Consider the following 19,934-nt stretch of genomic DNA (forward strand, 5'->3'; position numbering starts at 1 on the left):
GTTCCCTCTGCCGGAAATAATCCGTTGAGGTCGTTATGTCGTAAGATAAATAAAGCCGACATCTTCTCCGCCAGAGAGCAACGACAAGAGTTTCTGCACTATGACGGTCCAAACACTCGCCATCGCCGTCGTGACGGTTGTCTACTTTATCATCCGCTACCTGAATCGCACGGATGTCCCCAAAATCAAGGGCATCCCCGAGATCCCGGGCGTACCGATGTTCGGTAACTTGCTGCAACTAGGCGACCAGCATGCAGTCGTCGCGGGTAAATGGGCGAAGAAATTCGGTCCGGTCTTCCAAGTGCGCATGGGCAACAGGCGCATCGTGTTTGCCAACAGCTTCGACTCGGTGCGCCAGCTGTGGATCAAGGACCAGTCGGCCCTCATCTCGCGGCCCACCTTCCATACCTTTCACAGCGTTGTCTCCAGCTCTCAGGGATTCACTATTGGTACCTCACCCTGGGATGAGTCCTGCAAGCGACGACGGAAGGCTGCCGCCACCGCGCTTAACCGCCCGGCTGTACAGTCCTACATGCCCATTGTCGACCTCGAGGCCAACTCCAGCATCAAGGAGCTCTACCGGGATAGTCAGCACGGGACCCGCGACATCAACCCCACGGCCTACTTCCAGCGATTTGCCCTCAACACCAGCCTGACGCTCAACTATGGCCTCCGTATCGAGGGCAATGTGGATGATCAGCTCCTGAAGGAGATCGTTAGCGTCGAGCGTGGCGTCTCGAATTTCCGCAGTACATCGAACAACTGGCAGGACTATGTCCCACTGCTGCGCATCTTCCCTAAGATGAACAGCGAGGCGGAAGAATTCCGGGTTCGCCGCGACAAGTACCTGACCCATCTGCTGGACATGCTCAAGGATCGCATCGACAAGGGGACCGACAAGCCGTGCATCACGGGCAACATTCTTAAAGACCCCGAGGCCAAGCTCAATGATGGTGAGTTATCTCACTCAAAAAGAAAACAAGACTGACGAGAATGGTAGCGGAGGTGAAATCGATATGTCTGACCATGGTGTCCGCCGGTCTGGACACGGTTCCTGGGAACCTGATCATGGGCATTGCCTATCTGGCTTCGGAAGACGGCCAGCGGATCCAAAAGAAGGCGTACGATGAGATCATGTCGGTCTATCCCGATGGTGATGCCTGGGAGAAGTGCCTGGTCGAAGAAAAGGTACCCTACGTGACTGCACTGGTCAAGGAGACCCTGCGATTCTGGACTGTGATACCCATCTGTCTGCCCCGAGAGAGTACCAAGGATATTGAGTGGAATGGGGCTAAGATTCCCGCTGGCACTACGTTCTTCATGGTCGGTACTGTCTGTCAGGTCCCTCTCGAATTTATTGCTGACCGGACTACCTAGAATGCCTGGGCTGCCGACTACGACGAGGATCACTTCAAGCAGGCGGACCGGTTCATTCCTGAGCGCTACCTGGAGCTCGGCGAGGGCTCGGGCACGCCGCACTACGGCTACGGCGCGGGCTCGCGCATGTGTGCCGGGTCACACTTGGCCAACCGTGAGCTGTATACGGCGTTCATTCGACTGATTACAGCATTCCAGATGCATCCCGCTCGAGATCGCGCCGACCGGCCCATTCTGGATGCGATCGACTGCAATCTAATCCCGACGGCGCTGACGACGGAACCAAAGCCGTTCAAGGTGGGGTTCACCCCGCGCAACCCGGAGAAACTGGAGAAGTGGATCGCGGAAAGCGAAGAGCGGACGAAGGACCTGTGAGACGGATGAGGGGGCCATTGTACATATATCTAACAAGCGGCGTTGAGCACGTCGCAAAATTCCAAACCATTCACGATGCATTGATTTGTAATAGTACGGTAACATGACTAGTTAGGAATACGAGGTATAGGAGGTCGATCATAGTTCCCGAATTATCAAGATGGGTGGTCCACTTGTTCCCCGCACTCTCCATGCTTCCCGCCCGCTCCTCTTTCCTCCACACTTCTCCCACTCCTTTCCTCCCCCAAACACAAATGAATGCCCTGTATGACGACAGTCCCGTCGATATGCCCGGTGCTCATCCCCGCAAGAAACGCCGCAAGTACATCGCCAAGGCCTGGTAATGTCTCCGTCAATCCCTCCTCCCCCCAGGTCAAGCCGAGGGACTAACAGCGACCGCGTACCGGACAGTAATGGATGCAAACGCCGCAAGATCAAGTGCAATGGTGAAACTCCCTGCCAACGCTGTGGGCGTCAGCGTATCGAGTGTGTCTACGTCGAAAACGCCCCTCGAAATGACTTGAATGAGCAAGAGTACGTATATGCACGTGCCCGCCGACGAAAACCACGGCTGATGAGCATAACCTAGAAATTTTGAGCAACTCTTTGAGCAGATGAGCAGTATGCAGGACCAAATTGTCTCCTTGTCCGCTACGGTGGGGTTGCTTGCCGGCGGCGACAGCTCTTCGGCGGGTGTCGGCCGGCCGCATCCTGCCAGCACGCATGGTCCACGGCCAGGGCAACGTTCACTGCGGCGCCTCTCCACAGCCCGAGAAAACACTTTCCAGGGACCAACCACTTCCGCATTCAGCTTTGATCTGGCTAAATCGAGTCTTCAAAGCCGCGGGATCGTGGAACGCAATGAAGGTGGCGATGAGGGGGGTGACTTGACCCAGGAGCCGTCTCCCCTGGCATCGCCTTCAGCACCGTATCAGAACTTGGAGCCTCGGCAGTTGACGGATCCGCTGTGGATGCTGCCCAAAGGCGAGGCTCTCCGGCTTTGTCGTGTATACGAAGAAGAAATGGGGATCATGTATCCAGTTCTGGAGCTCTCCGAGTTGTTGGCGCAGGTTGACATACTCTACGGCCCTATGGATCGCGCGCTAGGATCTTTTGTGCAATCCGATGGGAGGTTAGACGGGTCGGATCTTGAAGATGTCAATATTCTTCGCCTGGTCTTTGCCTGTGCCTTGACCGCCGAGGCTAGTGGTCGCAGCGAGCAGGCCATCGCTCTCTTTGACAGTGTCCGCGAAGCTCAGGACAACTGTGTCTGGGGCCCACCCGACATTAAAAGCATCATTTTTTTGACGCTGGTGGTACGTACTCACATGCTCACACCGTGCAAGCTATAATCGGCAGGTCTGATGTCCTTGCAGTCTATATTTTATTTCCAGATGGATGAAGAGACGCTCGCCTGGCGAACCATCGGTATAGTTGAGCGCATGTCTCTTGAGAAAGGCCTTCACCGACGAGAGACATTGAACCATCCATCCATTGTGAATGTTGGCAAGGACCGTGTCCTGCGATTGTTTTGGTCGGTTTACGTCCTTGACATGCGCTGGAGCTTTGGGACGGGCATGCCGTTTGCCTTGGAAGATACGGACATCGATCCGTGGCTGCCAGAGCCGGCAGAGAAGACCCCATATCTTCAGGTCATGATTCAGTACAGCCGCATCGCCGCGAAGGTGTGGAAGTTTATCTCCGCATTCAACGATACAAATGAAATAAAAAACGACGAGATGGGGTATCTTAACTATCAGGTGGAGACTTGGGTAAGGGGTATCCCAGACACCCTGCGCCTCGACCATCCGAGTTCCCCTGAGTTTGGACCGGCCGCAGAAGGGCCGCGCAGCCTACGACGGTTGCGTGCCATGGTCTACCTGCGCGCCAACCAGCTACGGATGCTCATCCACCGACCCGTTCTGCACACGGCTGCGCACATTGCACGGCACCCAGCTGAATCCGAGTCCGTCGTGGATCTGGCCAAAGACACGATTCGCTTCATCACCCGGCTCAACGAGACGTCCGACATCTACCAGTTGCAACAAGTTACCTTCAACTGGTTCCTAGTCTCGGCCCTTGCCGTGTTGTTCCTTGCCGTCGCGCAAGCCCCGACCCAATTCAGTGTATCGTGCAAGGAGGAATTCTACTGTGCGCTCGAACTGGTCAAGGGGTTTTCGACCAAGTCGTATATCTCGCGTCGTTTATGGAAGTCGATTCGCAGTTTACGCAAACTCGGCCCACAACTGGGTCTGGGGCTGCAAAGACACCGGCAGGAGGGTCGAATTGATCAACAAGATAACCTTGAGACCTCTCTCGTACCTGACTTAACCGAAAGTGTCCAGAGCCAGATCCCGCTAGATGGCGCGCAGATGACGCAGGAGCTCATGGAATTGTTCGAGGCAGTCGGTAACCTGGAGGACCCAGTCGTGGGGGTCGGAACAGACCCAGTGCCTCAGCTGGAGCCCTGGCAGCAACGCATGTCCAACGGCGCGTATTTATTAGACTATGGTGGGGAGCTGTCTAGTGTGATGAAGGATTGTTTCTAGTGTAGTACATAGGGGATGTATATACCTCGGTCTGCATACAAGTTTTGAAGCAGTCCCTATACGATGTCCGGCGGCCTGCTTACCAGGGCCTGTTTCGGCCCGATGGGTGAGGTGATCGGCAGTGGCACAGACAGTCAGTGGTGAGCATGGCAGACTCCGTGGTCCCTATCAAGTCGGCCTGCGCTTATCAGGGCTTGTTTCGGCCCGATGGATGATCGGCAGCTACACGGATAGGCAGGGATCCACGGCACCTCCGCATCCCCATCGTTTAAACTCGGCAGTGCTCCGTGTTCGTGGAGATTGTTAACTTCCCCTTCCCTCGTGCCCAAATTTGCATCTCATGATCCCCGACGCCGTGGATGTCAATGCGATGTCGTCGCAACAAAAGCTCTCCGCTCAGAAGGAGGCCGATCCCGACAAGCTAGACGAGGCCTCCGCGGGCGAGGCCCTGGATGTAGTGCTCGACGCGACAAAGGAGCGGAAACTATTGCTCAAACTGGACCTGGCCTTTGTCCCCATCATCATGCTCACCTATCTGTCCTGCTTTCTGGATCGGTCGAACATTGGTAATGTATCACCTTTTCTCGACGGGATATCCCAGACTCATTGATGAGCACAGGAAACGTCAAAGTCGCCCACATGCCTGAGGACATCAATGCCTCCGACAGCGAGTTTTCTACTGCCGTGTCTATCTTCTACGCGACCTATGTCTTATTCGAAGCTCCCTGGGCGGTGTTGATGAAGAAGCTGACACCGCGGAACATCCTAACCGGGCTCTGTCTCGTCTGGTCGCTCACGACTGTGTTCACCGGGTTCATTCAGTCCGTGGGGTCGCTCTTTGCGACCAGACTCATTCTGGGCGCATGCGAGGCCGGGCTGTTCCCCTGTTTGAACTTGTATTTAACCATGGTGTATCGCCGTGAAGAGCAGGCGAAACGCGTCTCATATCTCATGAGTTGCGCGGCCATCTCGGGTGCTGTGGGTGGCCTCCTGGCATATGGACTCCTGCAGATGGATGGCATTGGAGGCAAGGCGGGATGGAGGTAAGGTTCCCGCTCAAAACCAATGGAATCTAGCTCTGATGAGGGTATCAGATGGGTATACATGATTGAAGGTGTTTTCAGCTCTGTTTGCGCCATCTTCATCTGGTTTGGCCTGCCCAACAACCCGGCCGAGGCGTACTTCCTCACTGACGAGGAGAAATGGATGATGCGCGTGCGAAATGAGCAGCGGCGCCAGTACATGGGCAGCGAACAATTGAACTGGGAGGAGATGTGCGCCGCCCTGACCGATCCGAAGCTATACTTTAGTGGTCTCATCCAGTTCTGCCAAGATATACTGCTGTACGGGTTCAGCACCTTTCTGCCAACAATTTTGCAGGGCATGGGCTACGACTCGCTGATGAGCAACGTTCTGACTGTCCCCGTTTATATCTGGGCGGCCATTGTGTTTGTGGCGGTGGCCTTTTGCTCCGACCGGTATTCCAAGTTTGCATCGGTATGAAATCGCGACCCCATTTTCAGACGAGACCGAAGGCTGACATTTTGCAGTTCATCTTTGCTAGTAATACCTTTGGCATCATCGGCTATATCTTGTTGCTGGCAGTCGACAACACGGCCGTCAAGTATTTCGCAACATTCCTCTGCGGTATCGCTACCTACACCGGGGTCGGTCTGAACGTTGCCTGGTGCAATGTGAACGTCGCCCCTCAGTACCGACGGGCTTTGGAGATTGGACTGCAGCAGACGATGGGTAACTGCGCCGGTATCGTCGTTGGCCAGGTTTATCGCACCTCGCCATATGTGCTGGGAAACTCCTTCTCCCTGGGCTCGTTGGTCGTTGCACAACTCGCCGTGACTGGCTACGGGCTATATCTGCGGCGCGAGAACAAAATCAAGCAGCAGATTGCCAGCGGCGAAAAAGAAGACACCCGGAGAATACAAACTGGTGACAGCGCCATCGACTTTACATATCATTACTAAGAGGATGAATGCGGAGAATGCGGAGAGTGCGGGAAGTGGGTTAGGTTCTCGATGAGCAGTGGCGACCGGTTTGAAGATGACGTACAAGACTTGCTATAAGATCAAATGGCAGATATCCGCTGAATCAATTACCATATCATTCTTGAATCAAACGTGGGTTTAATTTTCTTTACACCACCGAGCCAGTGACGTCCACTACTTTAACCAGCAAGAGATAGAGCAACGCGCTCCGCATTCTTGCCATCTCACGAATCCGCCTCGCAAGCTAAGCACGAAATGGGACTCTGTTTCTCTGTTCCGGGCCGTCGTCGCTACCCAATGGGCATGGGCATGATGGGAGGTGGTATGGGAGGAGGCATGATGGGCGGAGGCATGATGGGCGGCGGCTGGGGTCCACCACCGTGAGAGACCCTTTTCTCGTCTACTAAGTCTTACAAACTGATTCTGTCGAAGTGCTCGTCGATACCACGGAGGTATGGGATACGGCGGGGGCTGGGGAGGCCAGGGAGGTATGGGATACGGTGGCGGCTGGGGAGGCCCCATGGGCGGAGGATATGGTTACAGTTCAGGTTTTGGTGGCCGAAGACCCGGTGGCTTTGGACCAGGGTTAGTTGAAGAAGATCCGCTGAACTAATAGTGCCTCCTAGCTGATATTCTCTTTTGACAGGGCTGGATTTGGTGGCCGAAGACCCGGAGGCTTTGGACCAGGGTTAGTTGAAGAAGATCCACTGAGCTGTTAATACCTCCCAGCTGATATATTTTTTTGACAGGGGTGGATTTGGAGGCGGAGGACGACGTGGCGGGGGACGTCGGTGTTGACGAAGTTGTGTATGGCACTAATATCAAATGTACACTTGTGCCAGTTACACATCGATCGCGAATCCAGAAAATTCCACTTGGGCCTCATTACCAATCGTAAAAAACCCCAAGAATGGGCCTAGTGAAGTCAAAATCGGTCATCACTGCCGTATCAACAGTTTGCAAACATTTTCAGCGTTCATCAGCATCCTCAATGGAGAAGCGGAACGAGAGCTCGGTATGATCAATCTTCAATTCCACAAACCAAATTGATGTTAAAGCCTATGACTGTCTACCGGAATACCCTTGAGCCTGACCATGTCCCTCTAAAACGACTTGCTGCGTATCGAAATGGTAACTTACGGCTAAATGCCGATGTTCATCTTTAACAGAAGTGGTCCGAGTGTGATTCTTGAGAGCTGCAGTTGCATCAAGTCTTATCTATCGTTCGCCTATAAAACCGAAAGTTTGATCTGGGCTGGTAAATTGAAGAGGACTTGCTTGGGAGTGTGACATTTTCGCCTTGGATATGATACCCATGGAGCGCTAACTAATACATACTCCGAAAATTAGCGCCCATCCGCGTCTACATCAAAAGTCTTTCTTCCCTTGTACCATGTCTGACAGACCCGAGCATCCAACAGCTGCTCGGCAGTCCACCGCATGTCCAGTACCACAAAATCAGCTTGGAGTCCAGCCTGTAAACTTCCTGTCGAGGAATCGGCAAAGCAAGCAAAAGCGGCACCCGCCGTGGCCGCTGTGATGGCCGTAGAGAGAGACACAGCGAATTCTGGATTGACGGTCTCCGTAGAAGCCGGATCGAGGGCAGAACGGCGTGTGGTGGCATTGTAGAGATTTGGCAAGGGCAGATGTTTTGCGGTTGGGGCATCAGTCCCAAAGACTAGGTGGGCACCACCCTCTTCAAACTCTCGATAGGCAAACGCCCGTTTGCAGCGCTGCAGACCGAGGAGCTCTGGCCATGCCCCAAAGGTAGCGGGATCGGAATGAACAGGCTGTACAGAGGCAATGATTCCCAGGTCACCGAGACGCTTTGCATCCTCCGGAGTGGTCAGTTCCAGATGCTCAATGCGGTGTCGACAGTTGCGAAGATCTGGGACCTGAGATAAGCAATCAATAGCCTGTTGTACTGTTCGGTCTCCGATAGCATGGATGGCGCATTGGAGCCCAGCATTCGTAGCGCGGTCAATGGCCGCAGCCAAAGCAGCCGCTGGCCAAATGGGTTCGCTGATATCTGATCTGCCGCCATATGGCTGTAGCAAGCCGGCCGTGCAACCGTCCACGGTCCCGTCACATATCAGTTTGATGCCGTTGATGCTGATCTCAGGGGAAACCAAACGATTGAAGCTGTGGTGCAAATCGATCGCACGATCAATATGGCCAAAAATCTCTTCTAGATTCTCTGAGTACGGAATCAACCAATGCGCCGTTACATGCATGGGTAGTTCACCGCGTTGGCTACGATATAAATGAAGTGCCTCCCAGTTCTTCTCGTCCATGGCCATATCCACTAGTCCGGTATATCCAGCAGACCGATGCGCGCTGAATGCAGCATCAATCGCTGTCAGTTTTTTATCCATGGATGCAGCCTGGTCGAGAAATGGCCACACAATATTAAACTGGGCAGACTCGTCGAGCAGGCCGGATGGTCGGCCATCGTCATCACGATGAATCGTTCCACCGGGAGGATCGACTATCGATTCTACCTGTAGCTCCCGAAGGGCAGCTGTATTGCACCAAGTTGAGTGCAGATCCAGTGCCTCGACGTATATCGGTCGAGGATCCAGATCATCCAGCATCGTAGCGAGTGCCTGGCCCGGAATGGTGGATTGGATCCATCCGCGACAAAGAATGCGTGGCTCGGACGGCTGATCTGCCGCAAAGGTGGTAATAGCCTGCCGGATCTGATCCAGCCTCTTGCACTGCAGAAGATCCAGCTTCTGCAGGGACAAGCCGAAGTTGAGAATATGGACGTGGCCGTCAATGAAGCCTGGCAGCATCACTCGACCGCCCAGATCGACCGAGACAGCCCCAGACGCATTTGCCTGAACCACAGGGGCATCGGCCTCTGAACCCACGTAGCTGATGCGTTCGCCGGTGACGACCAGAGCGGAGGCAAAGCCATCCCGATCGGACGATCCCGAGGGACAGAAGATGCGGCCGTTGGAAAAGACGGTGGTTGACATGATTGTGCCGAGGACGAGCGAAGATGGATACAAAAATACAGACTCCAAGAATAATAAGTAGACGATCTTCTTCTATCTGCCGTTTGTTGCCCTGAAGAGGGAAAAAGCAAACCGGAAAACAAAAGCAATACGGCGCAAAGTGACTCCATTGGCCGGATCGACGATCTCGTATTACATCGTGGAAATACTGTAACCACGCCTTCTCCCAGCATCAACCGGAAGGGGCAACTCTTCCCTTCACTGAATGCTGCCAGTGATGATAGCCTCGGGTCCAAATCAAGCCTGCTGCCGGCCTTCCAGATGGAGAATCTCGAGGCGAATACCCTCGAGGCCTCGTTGGAGATAAATAGGGGAGATGACCATCAGCCTCCCAGACAGTAACATCTACAACCAACTTTTCCTACGAAGTGAGACCATGTCTGTCATTGGAACTCAGGATGCACACCGGGCATGCCGTGCTTCCCAGTCGGGTGCTTCGGCCCGACCGATGCACCCCCTTGGTATGTGCCTATTATTCATCAACATATATATATTGTCAACGGCGGGCTCTGTACTAATTCGAGCTCAGATGCCCTCTCCGCACAGGAGATCCCGGCTGCTGCAGACCTGATTCGTCATTACGCTGCTCCCAGACAAATCAAGTTCAACTGCATTACTCTGCACGAACCAGCCAAGGTAGAATATGCAGCTTTCCGAAATGGCTCGGGCCCTCGGCCTGAGCGACGTGCCTTCTCCATCGCGCTTGAACGGGGAACTCCTAAGGTCTCGGAAGTGGTGGTGAACCTCACGACTCGGCGAGTGGAATCCTGGAAGGATGTCCGCGATGCTCTTCCCACTCTGACTTTGGACGATTTGGATATCGTTGAGCGACTTGCCCGGACCCACCCGAAAGTGATCGAGGTCTGTCAAGAGATTGGCATCATGGATATGTCCAAAGTCTACTTTGATGCATGGGCTATCGGTATCGATGAACGGTGGGGATTTGAACGAAGACTGCAGCAGGCCCTGCCGTATTATCGGAGCTCAACCTACGACAACCAATACGCTCACCCCTTGGACTTTACCATCGTGGCCGATACGGAGACCGAGGAAATTCTGTCCATTGATGTGCGTCGGGTCAATGGAGAAAGGACATCGGTTCCCTGGCAAGAGCACAATTACCTACCCGAGTTCATCTCCGACTTCTATCGCCATGATCGCTTGAAACCGGTGGATATTACGCAACCCCGGGGCGTTTCATTTCGCATGAATGGCAACGAGATTGAGTGGGCTGGGTATAAGATGCATATTGGCTTCAATTATCGAGAAGGCATTGTGTTGTCTGATGTGCGGCTGGATGACCCGTATGAACAGCGCGAAAGGACCCTGTTCAACAGAATCAGCGTCGTCGAGATGGTCGTGCCCTACGGATGTCCCAAGCCTCCGCATCATCGCAAAAACGCCTTTGACGTTGGAGAATACGGGAGTGGCTTGATGACGAATTCTCTCAAACTCGGCTGTGACTGCAAAGGAACCATCCATTACCTCGATGCTGTGCTTTCCACGGCAACGGGGGAGCCGACAGTTGTGAAAAATGCAGTGTGTATCCACGAAGAGGACAACGGCCTCCTCTATAAACATACAGACTTCCGAGACAGTAAGCTTCTTCGGCTACTGTGTCAACTGTTCTCGCTGACCGTATCTAGATCGTGTCATCTCTGCCCGGGACCGCAAGCTCATCATTTCCCAAATCATTACCGCGGCTAATTACGAATATGCGTTCTACCACACTTTCACGTTAGATGGGACCTATAAGTTGGAAATGAAATTGACCGGGATGCTAAACACCTATTGTTTACACCCCTCGGAGCAGGCGGCTCCTTATGGGACGGAGGTGGCCAAGGGGATTGATGCCCAGAACCATCAGCATATATTTTCGCTTCGGGTCGATCCGGAGATTGATGGGACATGCAACACCGTGGTGCAGAGTGATGCTGTGCCGGCGGAAGAGCCGGTAGGCTCAGAGGGCAATTTCTATGGCAATGGCTTCCTGGCGAAAAAGACTCCCCTGCGAACTGCGTTGGAAGGGGCCAGCACCTACTGTCACGAAACAAATCGCTCCTGGGATATCGTCAACCCCAGCCGACTCAGTGTCGCCAAGAAACCCGTGGGTTACAAGATCATCAACAACCAGTGTCCGGCCCTGCTAGCCAAACCCGGAAGTACAGTCTACAAGCGAGCTGGGTTTGCCCGCAAATCCCTTTGGGTCTTGCCGTACCGAGATCATGAACTCTTTCCAGCAGGAGCTTATGTCTGTCAGTCAGCGGGGGAGCCCAACCATCCCGATAACGAAACCATTGTGGACTGGGCAGCGCGCAATGAATCGATCGAGAACACGGACATTGTGTGCTACATCCAATTCGGCCTGACGCATTTCCCGCGCACAGAGGATTTCCCTATCATGCCAGCAGAGCCTGTCAGTGTCATGTTGCGGGCATCCAATTTCTTCCAGAAGAACCCAGCTCTGTGGGTGCCCCCATCCAACGTGTCCAGAGATTATACCTCGTGCGATGCGTTCCCAGCCAAAGGCGCATACTGCCCATCGAAGGCGGCTCCGAAGCTCTAACGAAGAATGTCGAATACGATATTTGGAGCTTTGCGTACTGTCAGTAGTCAAGGAATAGTTAATAATAAACACCTTCTGCTTGTTTGCTCCATGTTGTAGATTGGTTCCTGAATTTTCCGAAGACCGGGAGTAATCACGTGCCGTTTACGTTCCTGCCTCAGGCCAATAAAGCCTCTGGGACCCGGGCATCTGCACCATTGTTCCAGGAGTCTCGCCTGCCCTCGCACGGCATGTGTGAAGGATGACCACGCCATCCAATGCGGCAGTTCTACCGCTCACATCGTCTTATAAGTCTTACCGTCGACCACGCCGTCGACCTGCTCATCTGCGGACAAAAACTGGGTGTCTGACCTGTAAGCTCCGTGCCCTCTACAGAATAAAACATGTGTTTTGCTTCTGGATGTCACTCACCAGCCCTCATAATCCACCGAGAGGATTAAGTGCTGATATCCAATTAGGCCGTCGACGCAAGAAGAAATGTGATGAGACTCGTCTTGTGTGTTTGAATTGCGCCAACCGTGATCTTCCCTGCGAATGGCCACAAAATGTGACCGAGACCGGGGGTTGGGAAGGACATTCTCCTCCTTTGAACAGACAGAAAACAAATAATCTCGACAACTGGACCACTACGGCCGTTGTCAAATACGATGATCAAACGCCGTGGAGAACCTTCTGCCTCGATGAAGTGTCGGATGATTCCAGCGATGCCGGGTCCTCCACAGGTTCATCAATTGTCGGCGAAGGTCCTTGGGCACATTCAACTTCTTCTAGCATGCAAGTCCTCGGTGGCTTGCACCGCCTCTCTGCCAACCCTTCACCGGCTGTCATCCAAGAGAGTGGGCGCCTCTTCGATTTTCTCAGAGTCACATTTCTACCTCAACTCATTCGACCAATAGCGAATGGCCATGTCATTGATTTCTTTACACAGGAGACACTGACGCTAGCTCTTCACTGGCCATTTTGTATGCATGCTCTTCTCGCCTGTTGCGGCTCAGAGATTCCTACCGATAACCGAGAATTCCGTCGGCTGGCTCGCTTTCACTATGTTCGTGCGGTGGAAGGGCTCCGCACCAACCTGGATGACGGTAACCTGAATCAGCAGTGGATTGTAACGATTCTCACTGTCCTCATGCTTTGTATTTATGAGGTGTGCACTTTCCACAACAGATTAATTCAGCAAGAAAGAGGACTAATATAATCGCCCAGAGATCCAAGCCACAAGGCTCAACTGCCGTCGATGTTCATCTGATAGGAGCGGCGCGGTTGATTTGCCTGGACTCCCAGCGTTCGCCCTCCGAGTGTCCCAAGTCAGAGATGGACCGGGCTATGCATCGCCTAGTCCGGGAGTCGTTCATCTTCCACGTTGCGACTAGTCTGCCATTCCAGCAGATGGCGTCGCCCAATGCTGAAATTGACTCGGCGTTCTCCCTCGCCGAAGATACGCTGGGTCAACATTTCCACATTCACTCATCCTCTCATCCCGACTCACCAGTGCTCGGCGTGCCCCCCCAACTATTTCGATGCATCTATACTATCTATCGCCTATACCAAGTCTGTTCCCGAAGCAATGTAGATATTGCTCTCTGTCGCCGCTTGGAACAAGAACTGATTTGGTGGGACCATTTGATGACGGCTCGCCCACCCCCTGGGCAAGACCGGTCAGGAGAGGATGACTGCGCTGCGAGAGGAGCCTTGGACCACCCGAACGTGTATCCAAGTTCCTCTCCTTTCATCGGGCCTAGACTGTACGTCTTGGGCGCGCGCATACTTCTCCAACGCAAGATTATCCCTGGTCCCACCGGACCCGATCCCGTCATCGACCAACTGGTGACCGAGGCGATGAGCGTAGTCCAGCAGCTCCAGCCCGCGCGAGACTATTTCGCCGAGTACTATTGCTGGCCATTCTTGGTCCTAGGACTTAATTTGGACCATCTCCCGGACCAAGAATATCTCATGTCGCAGATTTTGGCTTTTTGGTCCGCCACCAACAACGGCACGATGCGACGACTGGCCGATATGCTTCGACTCTACTGGCAGTCTCGTCCGCCGCAACAGGTGCCGGTAGAAATATTCAAGTAGTAGCAGTCAAATTCGACCATCACGCCATCACAGAGGAAATCCATATTGTTGGCCCATCATCCCCGCGGGCTAGAAGAAGAACCTCGGCCAAACCGCCGAGGCCATTTGTCAGCGAACCGCATCGGAGGGAGGGGCATATAAGAGTTTCTCCAATTCCTCGATTTTTGCCTCAAATTGTGCATCAAGCTGTCAAAATCATGGGCTCTACATCTACGATTCCCTCGCCTCACATAGTCAAGGCGGAGGGACTTCCTTACTTCACCCCCGCCAACAATGGCGGTGCCGCCCGCAATGCCCAGGATCCCAGCACACCCACCCTGTTTCGTCCCTTGCGTATCCGCGATATGGTCCTCAAAAATCGCATTATGGTTGCTCCCATGTGCATGTATTCTGCTGAATCCAGTCCAGCGTCTCCAGCGGTCGGCGCCTTGACGGATTTCCACATCGCCCACTTGGGCCACCTCGCTTCCAAGGGCGCCGGGCTGGTTTTTATTGAGGCGACGGCGGTGCAGCCGAATGGTCGCATTTCACCCAATGACTCTGGTTTGTGGCAGGAAGGCACCGATTCGGAACAGTTCAAGGGCCTACGTCGCGTCGTCGACTTTGCGCACAGCCAAGGAGCCAAGCTTGGCATCCAACTCGCTCATGCTGGCCGGAAAGCAAGTACGGTCTCCCCCTGGCTCTCAGCCCAGCAGGGCCAGAAGAGTATTAGGGCGGACGAGAGCGTCGGGGGCTGGCCGTCAAACGTGGTAGGCCCTTCTGGCGGCGAAGAGCACCAGTGGAGCCCCGGCGATATCCAATATTGGCCTCCGCGTGAGCTGAGTACGGCAGAGGTGGAAGAGGTTGTTCGTGCCTTTGCACGAAGCGCCGAGCTCTCCGTCAAGGCAGGAGTTGATGTGATTGAGATCCACGCAGCTCATGGTTATCTGGTTAATGAGTTCATGAGCCCCGTCACGAACCACCGAACCGATAAATACGGTGGGAGCTTTGAGAACCGAGTCCGGATCATCCGGGAAATTGCGATGGCCACCCGTGCAGTGATTCCGAGTGGCATGCCGTTGCTACTTCGCATCAGCGCCACAGAGTGGCTGGAGAACGATGCAATTGCCGCCCAAAGGGGTAGTTGGGACATGGAATCGTCCGTCCGATTAGCAAAGATGCTTCCCGAACTGGGCATTGACTTGCTGGATGTCAGCTCTGGTGGAAACCACAAAGATCAAAGAATCCAGCCGCATACCAATTATCAGATTGACTTGGCCGGTCAGCTGCGCAAGGAAATTCACGCGGCGGGTCAGAAAACATTGGTGGGAGCTGTTGGGTTCATCACCGAGGCCGAAAATGCCCGACGGATTGTTCAGGGTGCGGATGAAGCCCGCTCGACGGAGGCAATGTTGTCAGGCGAGGAGCCCAAAGCTGATGCGGTCTTGATGGCCCGCCAGTTCCTGCGAGAGCCGGAATGGGTGTTGACGGCAGCCAAGAAGCTCGGTGTCAAGGTGTGGCTCCCCTTGCAATTCGCACGGGGTTTGCTCTGAGCTGTTGCATGGTCTGGGGCTCTGCTTGGGGATTGATATTTAGATAGACTAGTCACCGATCAACCTAGATTGAATGATATACGAACTATAACACTCCTGTACGATGTCGCATAGATCTACTGTGACTCAGCTATACATTAATGTGTCTACGGCCCTGGCCCCAAAGCTGTTGCGGGATCTGCTTTTGCAAGACACCGGACAAAGCAAAGTGGAGCTCGAACAAAAGCGATGTGACCCATAATTGGGACCCATAGTGGCGTCCGGCGCGGTGATGAGCGCTCCGTGGAAGGACCTGTCGACAATTTATGTTTATTGCAACCCAGGACTAAGTGATATTGCTGCTACTGTAGCAGAGTATGGTTCAGGAGGCGGTAGACGCAGGTGGCTCCGCACCTCTGGCTCTGGAGAGCATCGATTCGGGTTTCACTGCCTTTCCTGAGTCGAACGAATAGAGTCATTGGGATCGTGTAGCGGGTAGGGGAGGGCGGGAACGGAGGTTCAGATGCGTTGGTACCGTGGAAATTAGACACGGGGACCTGACTAGTCTAGAGGCAGAGAGAGAACAATACATATCGAATATCCAGGCGGCGTTGCTGCCACCGTAGATGAAACAGACAAAGCGAACGCGGTCCTCGACCCGATATGAATTTTTTTTTCGTCAGCCTATGAGTAGTAGCGGTGTACAATGATCTCATCGGGTTAACCCGACACCCCTTTCATGTGAACTGTCCATCCGACCCATCGTGTTTCTGCGCACCCATTGGACATGGCATCTGCGCTCAGACTTTGCCGAACAGTGGACTCTGCCGTCGGTCGGCCCAATCAGCCGGGCCAGGTGGCGGCCTACTTCAGCTGTTCGGGACTCCCGATGATCCCAGTGGATCCGGCTGAAACCGCCAAAAATTCGCTACCCCACGCAGGTCGCATATCGGTTCCTGTGGATGCGGGGACCGTGTGCCTGTTGCGTTTCACATTGCCAGCCCGATGCTTTGGCGTTGACCGTTATTGGACCGGGGTGCCATCCCCGTAGCTGTACCTTGCACTCGAAGGGCCCACAAAGAAAGTAGCATTTGAAGAAAGAAAACTTTGCGTGAAAGCAATGGACAAGAGGCCGTGTCGGCCCCAGGGACATAAAACACCGGAGAGACCCCCGGTTCCTGGCGGCAAACGAGACACATTCTTTCTACTAGGTGCTGGGCGCTCCCTTTCGTTCACTTGTTACGATGTTCTTCACTCCTTTGGTAAGGCAGATCGTCTCGAACCCTGGTCCGATTCTTGCCTAATCGAGAAACAGATTTTGGCTGCTGGCAGCCTCCCAACACTCATTTCGGGAGCCCCAATTCAGTCGTTTTGGTCTCGCCGTGACACCAACACTCCTTCTCTGACCACGCGTGAGAGCGCCAGCTCGTACACCATCTTTGGCGGCAATGGGGAAACATCCGATGGATGGCCGGCGGTGGACCAGTGGAAAACCTTTGATGAAATGTAGGTCCCCAAACAAGAACTGTAGGCAGAATCCAGACTGATATCCACCCTTAGATTCCAAGATAACATGGATATCATGCAGTCCTCTTGTAAACAATGGGGCTTTGCTAACAATTCGCCTACCGAAATAGCCGAACTGAAGCAGGCCATCGCAGAGGTTGGTGAGCAGACTGGCGTCGACACCCGGTTCATCTTTGCGATTGTGATGCAAGAGAGCAACGGATGTGTCAGAGTCCCAACCACGGAGAATGGTGTGACCAACCCGGGTCTGATGCAGAGTCATGATGGCACCGGCACTTGCGTCAAGACTGTCAACGGCGCAGAAGTTGGAGTGACCCCGTGCCCGAAGTCAACAATCCATCAAATGATCAATGATGGCACTGCGGGAACATCCAGCGGTGCTGGTCTCAAGCAGTGCCTCGCACAGGCGACGGGCAGTGGAGCAACGCAATACTACCAGGCCGCGCGCATCTACAACTCGGGATCTCTGGCTGCGTCAGGAAATCTGGGCCAGGGCGGTGCAACGGCTTGTTATGTCTCTGACCTCACGAACCGGCTCGTAGGATGGTCTTCTGGCCCGACTGACTGTGATGCAAACACGATCGGTTCTTTGACCGGCTCGAGCGGTGGGTCTAGCACTGGGTCCTCTCCGACCAGCACCAGCTCCCCTGTCCCGTCGCCCACCGAGACCGTCCCGGCCACATCGCCACCATCGCCCCCATCGCCCAGTGAGACTCCAAGCCCAACAACCACAACTACCCCCGATACTCCTACAGGGAGCAGTGCACCGGCTGCATCTGTGTATCCCTACGCCGCATCCCCGTGCCAGAAGTATTACACGGTACAGTCTGGCGATTATTGTGATGATGTTGCAACGGATCTCGGTATCACTTTCTCTCAACTTCGTCAGTGGAATTCTGGCTTGGATGCAGAATGCTCGAATCTCTGGCTTGGATACCAATATTGCGTGTCGGCTTAAGAGTCCATGCCGGAGGCTGGGCCCCCTTGAATGTCTATACGTCAGAAACGAAGACCTTCACTTAAACCAAGTGAAGGCATGTTCTATGATTGTGGTGAAAGCTGGTCTCAACCACAATGCTAGCCAAAAATGCTTACGAATTTCCATTGACTATGCTCTCTGTAATGAATGAACTGTAGATTATGCATACGCTAGGTCGAATTATTCACAAGAACATGTCTAGGCCTACTAGAAGGTAATTTATACTCAGAGATCACCCTGTCGGTCAATATTTAGTGTAGTGCGATGATCTGAACCACTAAGCCAAGTTTCTTTGTGATGGAGGACAGGTGGCCAGTGGTTATCGGAAAATGAAGATACTGATGAATGATCCATCACACCTGCTATTATTGAGTCCTGATTGACTGGCATATATATATAGCTGAGTTTGCCGAGGACAATTTGATGGACTAAAGGTTTCTAAGCTAAAATCGGATAATTGTCATGCATTAATTCTAGAGGGGTGGCTCGGTAGGCGGGTGAATTCCGACCCTTACAGTATAGTATCTCTTAGACAACGTTGCGATGTAACCATTTCCACAGCACTTGGCATCCCCGCAGTCCCCCCCCCCCCCCCCCCCCCTTATATCTCGATGCATATAACAGTTCATGACCGCTCAAAGTTCCTTATAAAAACACTCCGAAACCCACTAGAAAGGTTGAGGTAAATCCTTCTCCAAAATGAGAGTGACCTGGCCCAGTTTGCTTTTCGGCTACTCCATTGTCTTGGCCGCATCACCACGGTCAGACTTAAGACAGCATGGTGATAGCATAGGGGGTCTTGCGCCATTGTTCTCCGAGACAACGACAGGCAAGATATGGCGAACCGCAGTCGAATTTGCGGAGCAGGTAAGAGTGCCTTGATCACTACAGGAGCTGATTTACTGATTCACAAAGGTCCCTCCCAATTTTCCGAACTATGTACCTAGCACTGGATCTAATGTTGGGCAGTATGTTCTTAGTGATATCTCTTCATGGACCAGCGGCTTCTTCCCAGGGTCCTTGTATGAGCTGTTGGAACGAAGCATCAAGTTCCCAAGTCATCTGAATGCGAATGGCCTTGATCCATCAACGGTACACGCGCAACTCCTCAATCTATCCCGTCACTGGGGCAATCCCCTGCACCGTGAAGCATTTCGAACCGACACCCACGACTTGGGATTTATGCTGATGCCAGCTCTCCAAAAGGACTGGGAATTGACAGGAAACCGAGAAAGTCTGGACTTCCTCATTACAGCGGCTCACAGCCTAGCTACCCGTTTTGATAAGAGAGTCAACGCTGTGCGCAGTTGGGATACCCTTGTCACTAAGCGACAAAACATTACTGATCAGGAGACCAATTTTTTAATTATCATTGATAGCATGTGTAGTGAGTCCTCCATCATGTACCAAATACTAAGCTGGGTAATTAGGATCTGACCCTACAGACATGGACCTGCTGTTTTACATAGGAAACTATACTGCGAACCAGACTTTGATTGATATCGCAACAGCACATGCACAAACGGTTCAACAGGATATTGTTAGAAAAGATTACTCGACATTTCATTGTTGTGATATTGATCCCCAAACCAACAAAATCATATTTCAAGAGACTGTCCAAGGATATAAAGATTGGTCAACATGGACTAGGTATGGGTTTCTGGCTTCTTTATTATATATGAATCCTTCAGGGCTGACTCTTAAATAGAGGTCAGGCGTGGGGGATTCTTGGCTATACGCAAACATATCGATGGACAAAAGATGCATCCTTTCTTCAGACGGCCAGAGGACTTGCAGATTACTTTGTTACGCAGCTATCCAGATCTGCTCATACGCATCCGTATGTTCCTCTGTGGGACTTTGATGCTCCCACCGTCAACGGGGTCCTTCCTCCTCGCGACACCTCAGCTGGCCTCGTGGTTGCAAATGGTCTCCTACTGCTCCATGA

General features: G+C 53.2%; 7 protein-coding genes across 7 annotated transcripts; 6 read left to right on the forward strand and 1 right to left on the reverse strand.

Annotated features, from left to right (window-relative positions):
- Window positions 1–100: 100 nt before the first annotated feature.
- Window positions 101–1,752, forward strand: PFLUO_LOCUS5779 (uncharacterized protein; the record flags this gene model as incomplete). The annotated part of the gene is made up of 3 exons (XM_073783257.1): window positions 101–953; window positions 1,001–1,323; window positions 1,378–1,752. 3 exons carry the CDS (start codon window positions 101–103, stop codon window positions 1,750–1,752), a joined length of 1,551 nt encoding a protein of 516 aa, XP_073639830.1.
- Window positions 1,753–2,095: 343 nt separating this feature from the next.
- On the forward strand, window positions 2,096–4,301 carry PFLUO_LOCUS5780 (uncharacterized protein; the record flags this gene model as incomplete). Its single annotated transcript, XM_073783258.1, has 4 exons — window positions 2,096–2,103; window positions 2,125–2,286; window positions 2,342–3,068; window positions 3,147–4,301. The coding sequence occupies 4 exons, from the start codon at window positions 2,096–2,098 to the stop codon at window positions 4,299–4,301; spliced, it is 2,052 nt and encodes a 683-aa protein (XP_073639831.1).
- A 340-nt stretch (window positions 4,302–4,641) lies between these two features.
- On the forward strand, window positions 4,642–6,283 carry PFLUO_LOCUS5781 (uncharacterized protein; the record flags this gene model as incomplete). Its single annotated transcript, XM_073783259.1, has 4 exons — window positions 4,642–4,867; window positions 4,921–5,344; window positions 5,396–5,798; window positions 5,852–6,283. 4 exons carry the CDS (start codon window positions 4,642–4,644, stop codon window positions 6,281–6,283), a joined length of 1,485 nt encoding a protein of 494 aa, XP_073639832.1.
- Window positions 6,284–7,650: 1,367 nt separating this feature from the next.
- Window positions 7,651–9,285, reverse strand: PFLUO_LOCUS5782 (uncharacterized protein; the record flags this gene model as incomplete). The annotated part of the gene is made up of 1 exon (XM_073783260.1): window positions 7,651–9,285. The coding sequence occupies one exon, from the start codon at window positions 9,283–9,285 to the stop codon at window positions 7,651–7,653; it is 1,635 nt and encodes a 544-aa protein (XP_073639833.1).
- A 415-nt stretch (window positions 9,286–9,700) lies between these two features.
- PFLUO_LOCUS5783 (uncharacterized protein) lies at window positions 9,701–11,890 on the forward strand (the record flags this gene model as incomplete). Its single annotated transcript, XM_073783261.1, has 3 exons — window positions 9,701–9,785; window positions 9,854–10,921; window positions 10,971–11,890. 3 exons carry the CDS (start codon window positions 9,701–9,703, stop codon window positions 11,888–11,890), a joined length of 2,073 nt encoding a protein of 690 aa, XP_073639834.1.
- Window positions 11,891–14,166: 2,276 nt separating this feature from the next.
- On the forward strand, window positions 14,167–15,501 carry PFLUO_LOCUS5784 (NADH-dependent flavin oxidoreductase; the record flags this gene model as incomplete). The annotated part of the gene is made up of 1 exon (XM_073783262.1): window positions 14,167–15,501. The coding sequence occupies one exon, from the start codon at window positions 14,167–14,169 to the stop codon at window positions 15,499–15,501; it is 1,335 nt and encodes a 444-aa protein (XP_073639835.1).
- A 1,552-nt stretch (window positions 15,502–17,053) lies between these two features.
- PFLUO_LOCUS5785 (uncharacterized protein) lies at window positions 17,054–17,965 on the forward strand (the record flags this gene model as incomplete). Its single annotated transcript, XM_073783263.1, has 1 exon — window positions 17,054–17,965. One exon carries the CDS (start codon window positions 17,054–17,056, stop codon window positions 17,963–17,965), a length of 912 nt encoding a protein of 303 aa, XP_073639836.1.
- Between the last annotated feature and the right edge of the window lie 1,969 nt (window positions 17,966–19,934).

Source organism: Penicillium psychrofluorescens (genome assembly GCF_964197705.1).
Source record: "Penicillium psychrofluorescens genome assembly, chromosome: 3".
NCBI lineage: Eukaryota > Fungi > Ascomycota > Eurotiomycetes > Eurotiales > Aspergillaceae > Penicillium > Penicillium psychrofluorescens.